The following is a 13804-nucleotide window of genomic DNA, read 5'->3' as shown; positions in this document are numbered from 1 at the left end:
ATCAAATCAGAAGAATTTAACAGTAGGTATTTTTTGTTGTATTATATTATTGGCATGTATTTAAAGAATTTAATGGTAAAAGCTTTGAACTGTTTTGTAAAGTTTTGAGTAATATATGTAAATTATTTTATATGCTTAAATCATATATGAAAATTTCTTCAATTTTTTTATATAAGAAATGGTTTGAAAAGTGGATGTGACATCTTGGACACGTATTTAGGTTGGATACGGGTTGGGTGTTACATTTAATGGTATCAGAGCTAATGTTTAGCCGATTCTAGGCTTAAACCGAAGTTAAAAGTGTTTTGAAAAGATATACATGCCAACAGAAAGTGAAAGTTTCTGATATGATACAATCATGAGTATGTTATCTTCTAATAGAGTTATATGGATATGTATTAAATGTATGATCGTGAGAGTTCTCGAAGTGAAAGGAGAAGTGGTAGACCTGAGGGTCGTAGCAATTCACCTGCCCTGGCCAGGCATGGTGAAGAGAGAACACCTCCAGAAGTACCAGTACGAGATCAAGGGTTGTTCTTTGGGACGTTAAAAGCGACAAAATAACGTTTTCAACCTCATGCTCCCTCAATTCCTCGAATGAATATAGTTAAGGAATTGAAAGGTTTAAGAGCACCCGAGTTCAAGGGTGAAGCTGAGGAATATCTTGTTGCTACGAATCTTTGGTTGAACGATTTTAAGATAATGTTAAAAGGACTCCACTGTTTTGTCGTGGAGAAATTTGATGGAATAGTTTCGCTGCTACAGGGACAAGCTATAATTTGGTTTTTGCTGCTGAGCTTATTCTGACCGAGAATGATAGATATGATTGATTTGTGGAGGGTTTGCGCCCTAGGCTAAGAGAGTTGTTGGTAGCCTTGAATTTGTCTTCATTTCAAGAAGTGGTTAATCAAGCTAAAGCTCTAGAAAGAGCTCAGAATGAGAGATTTAACGAGCGGAAAGTTCAGAAGTCTAAGAGAATTGGTACATCGTCAAGTTCATCGCCATCAAAGAAAAGTAGAGATTTTGATTCTCCAACTCAGGATATGTTTGAATCAGCTGTTTCTACGGCTAAAAGATCAAATATAAGTCAATCCAAGCAATGTTCATATTGTGGAAAGAATCACACAGGAGCCTGTTTTAGATCCGATAATATTGAACATTTTATTCGAGATTGTCCACTTATGACTGATAAGACGGTACAGAGAGAGAGAGGTCTATTACGGTATCTCAGAGAAGTATATGTAGAAGTCGTAGAAGAAATCAATCTGAGTCATTTACTGAACATGATATGCAACTAACTGCTCGAGTTTATAATTTAAGGACCGATGAAGAAGTTGAGGATCCAGAGATTCTTGCAGGTAAATCTCAATAATATGGTAAAATAGTTGGTTTAATAGATTTGGGAATCAACAAAGTATTTGTTAAGTGAAAATTAGAAGAACAATTGAAAGATTTGATTTGAAGCAATAAGTAATTAATTGTTAGGAATTAATAAGATATGGCTTCCAAGTGAATAGGTTGTGCTGAGTTGTATATAGTATGAGAAGAATATATATATATTGAATAACGAGGGAGGATTGTATATGAGTATAAGGTTAATAAGAGTAGGATTGATGTATCTAGCTATAAAGTGAAAATTTGCGGACGAATTTTCTTAAAGAGATGAAGATTTGTAGTATCCCGAAATCCAAGTCAGTGACTAAAATGAGAATTTTTGAAATTTAGGGATTAATGTTGGAAAATTTAAAAGTTCAAGGACTTAAATAAGAATATTTCAATATTGGATTAAAATGTAATTATGGAAAGATTGAAAGGGTATTATGGTATTTTTCTTTTAAAAGATATTTTTCCCCTTTAAATAGGAGTTAAACACGTGGGGGGAGAGTTATCTAGAAACTCTTTTCCTTCTTGCTTTCTTCTTCTCGTGTGCTCAAGCTCAAGTCTCAAAGGTGAGTTTTAATTTAGATGGTTAATTCTTAAATATTTAAGTTGGGTTTTATTCTTTGAGTCTTATATAAGCCTAAGGAAAGATTATATAGGATTTAAACAATAAGATGAGTGAATTAGGAAGGGATTTGTAAAATGAGTTTTAAGATGAATTGTTGATATAATTTGGTTTTTAGAGTTTTGATGAGATTTTTTACTTGTCATAAGAAGAATTAAGAAGTCTAAAGCATTATAATTGAATTTAGAACACATGGAAAGTTTGATGAAATTCTTTGATTCAAGAGTTATAGTAAGATATTGAAGATAATGAAGTATTATAATGTTTAAAGAGAGTTTACATGTGTATGGATAAGTTTAAGGACATGAGGAGAGGTAAATAATTAGAATTTGAGGTAAAGTGTTGGAAATTTCGAGCTAAGAAGCATTTTCTGGGTAAGGGGTATCAGTACGTATTGAGTGGGTACCGATACTACAAGGCCAATTATGAGGAAGTGATGCATGGGGTATCGATACTTGTATGAACAATATCGATACCATATGGAAGAGGTATCGATACCTATGTGGAGGGTATCGATACCAGGGAACATCGAACCTAATTTTGGTATCGATACCTAGAAAGGGTATCGATACTCTAGAGTAGAGTTATAGGTATTGTGCTTGTAGTACCGATACCCCTTAAGTTGGAAAGTTGAATGGGAGCTTTATTTAGATGTATTGATATGAATCGTATCAAGTAATTTGAATCTCGTCATTCATTAAATCGCGTATTTGTGTAGATATCGATCGAAAGCAAAGTTCGAATAGATCGTCAGAGTAAGATTCTCAAGAAAACAAGAGTTTAGAAGTGTCCATTGAGACCCAGGTGAGTACATGATGATAAAAGTAAGTTATGTTATGCAATTAAGACTTTTGATAAGTCTAATTCTGATATTAGGTTACATGAGTATGTGAATATAAGAATATAAGGATATAATGCTTATATGTACCTGAGTTCATGCATATGTTAGAAGTAAGTGCATTTTTTTATATGTGATCTGTGTAAATATATATAAGTGTGAATATGTTTTGTATGTATTACATGTATGTGATTTATATGAATATAAAAGGATAAAACATAAGATAAATGAAAAGATATGAACCATGTGATATGAACTATATGTGATACATGATATATGGGTTAGGTGATATACGTGACCACATGATAATATAATATAATATAATTTATAAGATATTAAACTAATGAAATATGTGAAAAGGAGGTATGAGTTATACGATGAGTATTTATGTGTTCATATGTTCATGAGAAGATATGAGAACAAGATATAAGTCATGTAACATGTGATATGAGTTATATGATAAGAAAGGATGAGACTCCAAGTTAGAATTATACGATATATGCGATAAGAAGCCATGAGCTTTTATGTGTATATGATATGAATATGTGAAAGTGTGATAACATAAATAATAATGCCCATGTTATGTGTTATGAGAGCTAGGGGTATAATTGGCATGCCAAGAGTCGAAGGTTCTACGTGGTCCTTCGGGACATATATGTCTTATGTGGTCCTGTAATACCCCAAAAATTTAGATAATAACCAAAATGAAAATTTTGAAAGTTTGATGGTCAAAGTAGAAAATGTGAAAAAGTTTAAGGAATTAAGTGGTAATTTTCCCAAAAAGAATGTTATTTTATAAATGGATTTAGTGAATGACTAAATTATAATTTTTTAAAGTTTGGTGATCAAAGTATAAACTTGTAAAAGGTTTAAGGACTAAATGGTAATTTTAAAAAAATTACCATTGACTTCGAAAATAAAATTAAAATATATATTATTTTCACAATTTTAAATGTTGAAAAATGATATAAATATTTGGATTTTAAGATTTAATTTTATGTTTAATTTGGACAGTTGGATAAAGTGGCATGATTATAAGTTTTGGAAATTGCAAGGGCAAACTGGTAAACTAAGAAAATATTTTGTTCATCTTTGACTATTGGAAGATGATAAGGTTATTGTAGCTTGGTATTAATGTAAATATCAAGTTCATTAAAGGTAAATTAGTATGGATATTTTGATTTTAAGGGTAAAGTGGTAATTTGACATTTAATGAGTTTTTAATTCATTATTAATTAAAAAAGATGAAATATCATATGAATCTCTTCATCTTCTCCAGCAAAGAACGTGAGTTTCTTCCAAGGTAAGAAAATATTTTTATTTTCAATTTTTGAGCCAATTCTTTTGGAATTCGAGTTATGCCGTGAAATAAGAAAGTGATATACGTGAAAAACGCTATCATTTGGTACTAATATTTCTTTCTAATCTTGCTAGATTTCAAAGATCCCAAATCTAAGGGAATATGTTCATAATAAGATTCATGAAATTGATGACAAATCTTGATGATTTAGAGGTTGTAGATTCATTTTCAAGCTTGATTTATGATTATAACATATTCAATCTTCATAGAAATAATTCTATAAAATTCGTCCAAATTATAAGTTGGAGAACTTTGTGTTCTGATGAGAGTTAATTAAGGATTTGATTGTAGAGATGTTATAAGGTTGATTAAAAGTTGATTTCATGCTTAATTCGAATCAAAATCTAGCAAAATCATGAAAACATAGTTTTAAAGGTTAAAGAATTCGGCTATGATGTATTTGAGTGGGCAAAATTATGGAAAAATTATATATGGTCTGGAAATGATTTAGGAAGTATTCTACAAGCCTTAGAAAAATTAAAGGACCATTTTGTAATTTTTGTAAAGTGGGGAACCAATTCGATAATTTTGGAAAAGTTGTGAATGGTTATATAATTGTTTAATAGTTGATGTACTATGCTGAAAATGTTGTTTTGGAATTAAAATGAGTGTTTAGATGTGAAATATGACTATTTTGGAAGTTTGAAAAGAATGGTGATTTAAGTACAACATTAACATAGTTAGGGTACTTAAATGTAATTATGCCTTAGTAAAAGCATTTGAATGGTAATAATTTCAATGCTGTAATTTTTTATATTAAGAATCTAAGTGATAAATTGATGAATGACCATTTTGTGTAAATTGGAAAAGTGTGTAAATATTAAAAGGAATTATTAAGTGTTAAATATTTTGGTCGAAAATGAGTTTCAAGTATATTATGGAGTTATTATGGGACGTGTTTATGTTAGTACAATACTAACATATAAATTGTTATGAATTTGTGATTTATACAGATCGTGATTGATTTTGTGATCGAAGCAAGTCAAATAGAAAAGGGTTTATTGTGGACAATAGTGGGGCACATTTTATAATATATAAAGTGTCAAGGTGAGTGCAATACATGCATGCCATTATAAATGGATGTTTTGTACATCACCAGGAAGACTTGCGATAAGTCGACCTTGTTTATATTAGCATGATATTATGTCATTTTTTTTATAAATTGACATGACATTGATATGTCACAGTATGAAATTATAATGCATTGATCATGGACAATGTGATATTTTACCATGAATGTTTTCGGGTATGAATTGTCCAATGTTAAATTATGATACTATACTTTGTCATGGATGAATCAAATAAAATAGACTATATGCCTAAGTCATTGAGAGACAGGGTATAATTAGCATGCCATAGAGTATAGCAGCTACAGGTTTATATTACACTATAGTGTGTAAGGACACTAAGTGTATATGGTGGGCACGACCTTATGTGTAATACACTTCGGTGTATATGGTGGGCACGACTTTATGTGTAGCACTATAGTGCAAATATTACTCAAATACCCAAGGTCCTTAAGGTTTTATATTAGGTTATTGTTTATTGTTTATGATTATTGATTATGTTGAACTATGTTTTGATAAAACAATTTATGAAAAAAATGTTTTTATGAATAGTAATGAACAATATCGATACTGTGTGAGCAGTAATGAACAATATCGATGCTTAAAAATTTCCAGAATGCTACAGGGGTATCGATACCCTGTTACAGGTACCGATACACTCATTGTTCACACAACCTAACGGTCATAAAATTTGAATTTTATGAAAGGGTATCGATACACCTTGGTGATACACCCTATTATGGTAAGCATGCAAATGAGCTTACGAGCTTATGGAATAAATGGCAAGTATATTGGAAAGAAATTTTATATTCAGTTATATTATTTTGATCATGGTAAAATATTAGATATGCTGGTAACATGATTTTTTTGGCATTTTGATTTTGACCATGAAATTCATGCATGAGTTGTATTGCATTGTTTATTGTTTTAATTGCCTCAATAAGTATATACTTAGCGTGTGATGATTTTCACGCGTAGGTAAAAAGCTAATGGTAGTGTAAAGAGTTTAAAGCGACATCAAGCATCGAGGAGTATATTTCAATATCAGTAAGACATCCTACGATGTAATGTTGACTTTGTTAGTGGCATGTACTTGTTAATGTTCTATTTGCTTTGTTGAACTATTATAAAAAAGAAAATGGTTTGTAATGGTTAAATAAATGGTTTTACCCTATTTAAATATGGATAGAATAAATCCATATTAATATAAGTTTAAATAGTATGATATGATATTTTTATATTATCAGTTTTCATTTTAATAAAATAAATTTTAAATCACTTTGAATGAAAAAAAAATATTTTACGAAATTTCAGGTTACATCTATAACCTGTATAGGTATAATTATACGGGTTTTAGGTTATATGGGTTTTAGGTGTTACAGGTCCTTCGGGACATAGTGGTCTTTCAGGACATATTGGTCCTTCGGGACAAATTCTACGCGCCCTAGTGGGAATTTTATGAGTTGTGGTGACAACATATGTGAACAACCTCTATGTACTCACATATCTTAAGTTCTCAGAAGTATGCATGGGCTTTAAAGATAATAAATAACTTGTTATGATAATAGGTGTGTTCTTTTGAGAAATGGTATTTGTGCTATATGACAGGTGTAAATGACAATTTTAGGATCATATGATAATAGGAATAAGGATAATAATAATAAGTGCATATGTGTATTTGTGATATGAGATGATATGTGTTTATCTATGATATGATAGTAGTAATTATTCATGCATTATTGTGTTTTAGAGTTTATATTATATGTTTTATGTCAGGTATATGTTCATATGATAGAAATGAATTAATGATAATAAAATAAGTAATGATAAGCATGTTAATGATGTGTATTACATGATATGTACATGCATTTTTTAGTTTACATTATGTATTTACATGTCTCACTAAGTCTATGACTTAGCGTGTGAGTGTATCACACGTAGGATCCGAGAAGTTCGCAAAGAAGATAGTTAAGGAGACAACATAGCTTCTACAAAGATCAGATCAGAAGAATTTAACAGTAGGTCTTTTTTGTTGTATTATATTATTGGCATGTATTTAAAGAATTTAATGGTAAAAGCTCTAAATTGTTTTGTAAATGTTTGAGTAATATATGTAAATTATTTTGTATGCTTAAATCATATATGAAATTTTCCTCTATTTTTTATATAGGAAATGGTTTGAAAAGTTGATGTGACATCTTGGACTCGTATTCGGGTCAGATACGAGTTGGGGGTGTTACAGGAGAGCTCGTCTGATTATTCTAGATATGAAGAAACAATCGAAGGATAAAGGAGCTCATATATGACACCTTGTTCGACTTCAATATGACCTTTGTGGGAGAATAGATAATTCATATAATAGTCTGTTCAAAAAGGAGGAAGCAATAGGTTCATACAAGAGTGCATGTTCAATCTCAACATTGATCCTTATGGAGGAATGAGAAAACGATCGAGGAATGAGAAGAGTTCATATATGAGAGTAGGGCTGTAAATGAGACGAGACAGATCGCGAGCTACTCGAGATCGACTCGATCAAGGCTCGATAAATACTCGAATCGAATGGACTCGACTCGAGCTCGACTCGAGTTCTTAACGAGCCTAAACGAGCTACTTGATATTCGACTCGAAAAGATCGTGAGCAGCTCGAAAAAATTTATATTATAATTTTAGATTTTTTAAAATTACATTATTAAAAATATATTAAAAATACACTATTTATAATTATAAAAATTTAAAAATATATTAAAAATTATATAATACAACTACCTTTAAATTTTAATTAATGTCTTTATAATAAACTATAAACCCTAAATCCTAAACCCTAAATCTAAATCCGATTATGTGATAAGAGATTAAGTTATGCACATGAATGTAACATACAAATTATGCAAAATTAGTTATGTGACTCCTAAATAAATCAATCGCATACTTATACATAAACATATCAACATGCAAAATAAATATACACAACTAATTAAAGAAAACAATCCTAAACAGGGACTAAATCAAGAGAAATCTAAGTGTGAGGACTAATTTAAGCTAAATATATTAACTTTAGAATGATGATTAAATTCACGTAAATGTAAAATTAAACTTACAAAATTGGAATTAAACCAATAACTTAAATACAAAATGCGCATAAATTATAGGGTCTTATATGCAATTGATCCTATTCGGTTTAAGCTAAAATAATATGGAAAATAACATAAATGACACCTGAACATTTAAAACAAATAAGAAAATTTAAACAAATGTGATTGAAATACAGACTGAATTCTCTTTTCTTCATTTTCATGAAGGGATGTCAGGTTCATATCTTTTAGAAAGCCCTGGAACCAATAACTATACCATTAACTTGCCAACTTCTGACATGAACGAGTGAGAATTTTCCTCTCTTGTTTGAAACTATGGTTTCGTTGCTAGGATTTCAAATCTCAAGCTACTTGATGTAAATGAGTTTTACGTGCAGGGGTTATGTGGTGAGGGAGGCATTAAGGGCACATATGAAAGTACAGAGTAAATTACATTTGCAAGTTGAGGTAATCTTTTTCTTCCTTTTGTAATTATTTCCTTGTTATGAATGTAGCTATGAAGTAACTAAAAGTGTTGCAGTGCATATTGAATGTTTCTGGGGTCTTGTGCAATTCCATAGTTTCTCTGATCTGGAGAAACTTGTTATGAGGCTTATATAATTGATTGATTGTAGGAAAACCCTACTCAATATGTTTGATAGAACCCTCCAGATCAGAGTGTGAAGACCATCATCAAGCTGGCTAATGTTATTATGTGTCTTATATAGGTTGAAAAACACTTGCAGATTTGCCAGGATGCTTGCTGATCATTTTATTCGGAAGAGTTGAAGTTATCAAAACAGATAACCTGGACGTTGGTAATAAGATGCTGAGAAATTATTCAGTGGATCCACTTGGATTTTACTCTGCCCAATCTGCTGAGGTCGTGAATGCATGTGGCCAAGAAGAAATGCCAACTGGTCTACTTTCTCAGAGGGTTGATGGTTCTACCGAAAGCTGCCTAACTTCACAAGAGAGTCCAGGAGGATTGACAATGGAATGATCTCTTGTTGGAGGGAAGAAAAAGATGCTTAACTTGGAGGGAACAACAGGATCTGTGATTTGGAGTGATGCGGTTGAAAAGAGAACACATGGGGAATTGTATGGAGAAGACATTCATATCAAAGCAGCAGGTGGAAGAAAGAATAAATATAAGAGATTCGTGAAACTACTGAGAAGGAAAATGGAGGAAAAGGCAACATAAAGGTGAAGATGGTGCTAACAAAAGAGTTGCTGAGCTATTTGAAAGTAGTTCATATCCCACATCGATGATTCTTGGGGAATAAGGGGTAAAGAGAGTCTATAAAAGGGGATGGGTTTCAACAATTGAAAACTAACCCGTTTCAAGCTTCAAATGAGCTTAAATTGAGCTCAAATTCGAGCTTGAATCGAGCTCAAAATTAAGCTTGAGTCTTGGGTTTTGGTTGAGCTCTTGAATTTTTTTTTGAATTCGAGCCTTTTCGAGTTCGAGTCGAGTTTTAATATTATCTTTCGAGTTCGAGTCGAGTTTGAAAATTTTAGGCTCGCGAGTTTTCGAGTCGAGCTTACATATAAAGTTTTCGAGTTCGAATCAAGCTCGACTCGACTCATTTACACCCCTATATAAGAGCTCACTCAAACTTCAAAATTGGCTTTTATATGAGATTTAAAAATTCATAATAGGAAGACCTTAGAGCTCAATATTTGATGGCAATCCAGCTCGATAAAATTGGTACTTTTTATGTGCTCTATTCCCATTACACACCAATGAGGAAATAGAGACAGTTGTCATCACCCATTTTATCCAGGGGTTTATTATTAGTAGTAGTATAAACCATTGGCATAATGCAAACAAATAACCCTAACGTTTAATAATATTGTCAAATTTACATGTATTATTTTTTTGGAACATTTGACCCCCAAACATTTCATTATGGGTCAAAAAGAACTTTCGTTGGATGTAAACTGTTAGTCAACTAACGATCAACGCATGATACTGACCAAGTAAGAACACATGGACCCAGATGCTGATGTGACGTGTCCAGATCATGATAGATGATGATGTGTCACTACCACGTCAGATTTTTAAATAAAAATTAAAATATTATTCTTAATATTTATATATTTTTGTCCAATGAGATGATGAAACGTGTCAACATCATATTGGTTTAAATTTAAACCAAGCAAAACATGCTTTTGTGGAGAGTTGAACCTAGGCCAAATGCTTGGAACCAAACCACCAAGCCAAATCTTTCATTTGTTTATCTTTTGCATTACAAAATATTTAACACATATGTTATGTCACTCACACATTTTATCAAACACATTCTTCATCCCCTCTTGACATGTAATTTCTTCTCCCTCTTAACTACGTGATTTTACACATAAATAAATAATTCTAGCACCAAATGATTTATTCTAGCAACTATTTAGTTCAATATTTAAGAATGAAAGTAAATAACTCTTAAAAACCATTCTGATATAATGTTGAGTAATATGAAAGCATGTCTCCAATTCTACACCCAGTACTCCAGTAGAGTTTGACGATATGAGCTGACCTAAACACCAATGTTCAAAATGTCCTTTCAATCCAAAGAATGAAACTTGAATTGTCAAGTAATTAGAGTTGTTCAACTAGATTAAACCATTAACTTGATTATAAGAGAATTCACATCAAAGATTCATAATAAGAAAAACTCTCTACACTAAGCACTTTATTCCTCACCTTTCATTCATAATTATCATTTCTTTCCAAAAAAACATAATTATCAAAGTAGAGGAAAAACTTTACCGATGCTCGCCAGTGAAGATACAATGGGTATTTTCAGAGTAATTCCCCTTGCAACTTCTACCTTTGTCAAGTTTCTTATATGTTAATATGTAGACAATCACCGATTCTCAAGAAAACCTTGGATATGCAGATCTGGAACAAGACCGCCTCCAAGCACCCTAGCAACTTCACTTCCAAAGGGACCAAACCTACATATGAAGCATACCATACACAAAGCATATATCAATACAAACCTAAGTACAATGCTTCAAAAACTTAAATGTTTCAACTTTTTTTTTTGGGTGCTTACAGTGAAATCCGGTAATCCCTCTTCTTAACACCACGGCTAACTTCAATCAATCTTACTGGTAGCAAATCCCCTGCATCCTTCCGTAGCCAAGAGCGCACCAAAGTTTCTGAAAAATCGAGCCCTCTGTTCTTAGTTTCCTCTTCCATAAAATGTTTCATCGTCCCGGAAAGATCACAAGAATGGCAAACTCCCCACCACTGTCCATTTGTGTACCCACAAATCTCACAAACCCACTTGTATTTGACTTTCCCTTTCTTCTTATTCCCAAGTATATCCCCCAATCCCGACCCATTATCCAAAAATGCCTTCTTTCGACTCATCCCTTCAGTGTCCTTGGGGATATAACAAACATTTTTTGGATTTCTGGGTTTTGTCTCCATTGCTCAAATTATCATTTTTAGCCTTCTCAAAATTCCTCTCGTTCTCGAAACCCGCATCTTCTTCGTCTCCTGAACCCGACTCGTTACCCTGGGTAATGCCTTTCTGTCGGCTGCTAGGCGTAGAAATATCGCCGGTGAGTCCCTCGTAGGCGGTTCAGACGCGGGGATCTTTGGGTTCCATCCGTCTCCAGAGAATTTAGAGTAAACTTGGGGTTGGGGGAGTGGAAATGACGGCCAAAGGAGAAGGAAACAAGGGTTCTTGAGAGATAGCGCGTTTCATTTTGTTTTATTAAACTAAACAATTATTATGGATTAAATAAAATTTTGTTACACAAAATAATCGAGCAGCATGCCTGGTGGCAACGTCATTTCATTTCATACCCTTACTCTAGGTTGAGTCTCCTTCTCTATACTTAGTAGTATTTTATTCATTTTTGTCAATACGTGTCAATAAAAAAATGACACGTGTCGTTTTCTTATTAGTATGAAATTCTAATTAAAATTTATTTTTTAAACAAAAAAAAAGTTGACGTGTCAATTATACGTCAATATATATATTAGTGACGTGGACACGCCACATCATTATCTTTATCCACATATGCTTGCTTAGCCAGTTGAAGTCATTGACTGTCAGTTAACTGACGTTGAATTAGAATTAAACGTTGTGTAGTCAAATATTTCAAAAAAAACAATAGAGACAAATTTACATATACTGTCAAACGTTAGGGATATTTATTTTCATTATGCCTAAATCATTTTAAATATAAATAAAACCATAATATATGTAAACCCAAATATATTAAATTTTAAAAAAATCCAATGAAAATACTAATCCAAATCCCATATCCAAATTCTTTTCACAAATAAAAGTCTACTTACATGTCAAGCTCATCCATATTTTATAAACCTAAAGCCGATTACATTAATCAAACACAAGAAACCCTAATTTGAAAGGTTCAATCGCCTCTCTCATTGGTAGATGTTGGTGTGCTTTGAAAGTCATTGAATTGCATTTGATGGATGCACAACATTTTAGGCAGTAATTTATTGCACTATGTCATTGATCCAAGTGAAAAACACAAATTAATCTCAATCATTGATCAAATTCTTGATCCAACAGTTTCGAGAGGTCCTTCTAGAAGCTTCAATTGCTTCATGCTCCTCCACCGAGCATCGCTTGCACATGTGTGTTCTCCTCGAATCCGAAGCTACCACGTCATCATGCAAAAATTAGAAAACAAACATCATTAAACGAAAATGCAAAAATCAATGTGAACACAAATGGATCTATAACCGAATTTAGTTAGAAATCTAACAACTTCATCCATATTTGGACTAATATAAATACCCCCTAATCATTAGGCATTAAGGACGTATTAAACAATGCACGTTTTCCAAAAACAATAAACGAAAAAGGAGAGATTTTTTTATCATAAATTGTCGTCGTCGTCTGTCACTACCATCGTAGTCACTAGAAATTGAAGATTCTTCTAATATCTTCAATTGAAGGTAATATCTTAATTTTCAGTTTTAATTTTATGATTTTGGTCTTGTTTGGTTCAAAATGAGAGGGGAGCCGATGGTCATGGTCGTTGTCGGAGAGTTCTCGGTGGCCGAAGATGGCCGGGAAAGTTGAACAATTTGGTTTTGGGTAGTTTAGGTTGGGAGAAGTCAGGGGAATCCTAAAGGGTTCGCCTATAGATCTAGGTGTTAGAAGAAAGAACATTTAAGACTCTTAAGATGTTCTTGGGTTTTGGGTATTTTGATTCAAAAAAAAAATAAAATAATTGGTATCTAGGTATTTTTTTGGATTGAAGAGGGATTTTCAAATGAATAACATGAAGAACTTTGGGGTATTAAGTGGTTTTGATCTTAAAAAATAAAATTAGGGAGGAGGTTTAGTGTTTGTGTCAATCGAAAGATGGGAAAAATAAAGAACATTTGATTGTTCTTGAAGTTTTTAGGCTTTTGATCTTTACAAATACGAAATCTTGAATGTTTGGGTGCTTATAGAGATTAAATGG

At 32.2% G+C, this 13804-nt stretch overlaps 1 protein-coding gene and 1 pseudogene across 1 annotated transcript; one reads left to right on the top strand and one right to left on the bottom strand.

Annotated features, from left to right (window-relative positions):
• Positions 1 to 402: 402 nt before the first annotated feature.
• On the top strand, positions 403 to 9545 carry LOC120195687 (annotated as a pseudogene).
• A 1115-nt stretch (positions 9546 to 10660) lies between these two features.
• Positions 10661 to 12046, bottom strand: LOC120195706 (DNA repair protein RadA-like). The gene is made up of 2 exons (XM_039197646.1): positions 11401 to 12046; positions 10661 to 11299 (listed from the first exon to the last, which is right to left on the bottom strand). The coding sequence occupies exons 1-2, from the start codon at positions 11778 to 11780 to the stop codon at positions 11209 to 11211; spliced, it is 471 nt and encodes a 156-aa protein (XP_039053577.1). The 5' UTR covers positions 11781 to 12046; the 3' UTR covers positions 10661 to 11208.
• Between the last annotated feature and the right edge of the window lie 1758 nt (positions 12047 to 13804).

This window comes from Hibiscus syriacus, unplaced genomic scaffold (genome assembly GCF_006381635.1).
Source record: "Hibiscus syriacus cultivar Baekdansim isolate YM2019G1 unplaced genomic scaffold, ASM638163v2 tig00117017_pilon, whole genome shotgun sequence".
NCBI classification, from domain to species: Eukaryota; Viridiplantae; Streptophyta; class Magnoliopsida; order Malvales; family Malvaceae; genus Hibiscus; species Hibiscus syriacus.
The sequence above is the reverse complement of the archived record's forward strand: the minus strand, read 5'-3'. Positions and strand labels throughout refer to the sequence as shown.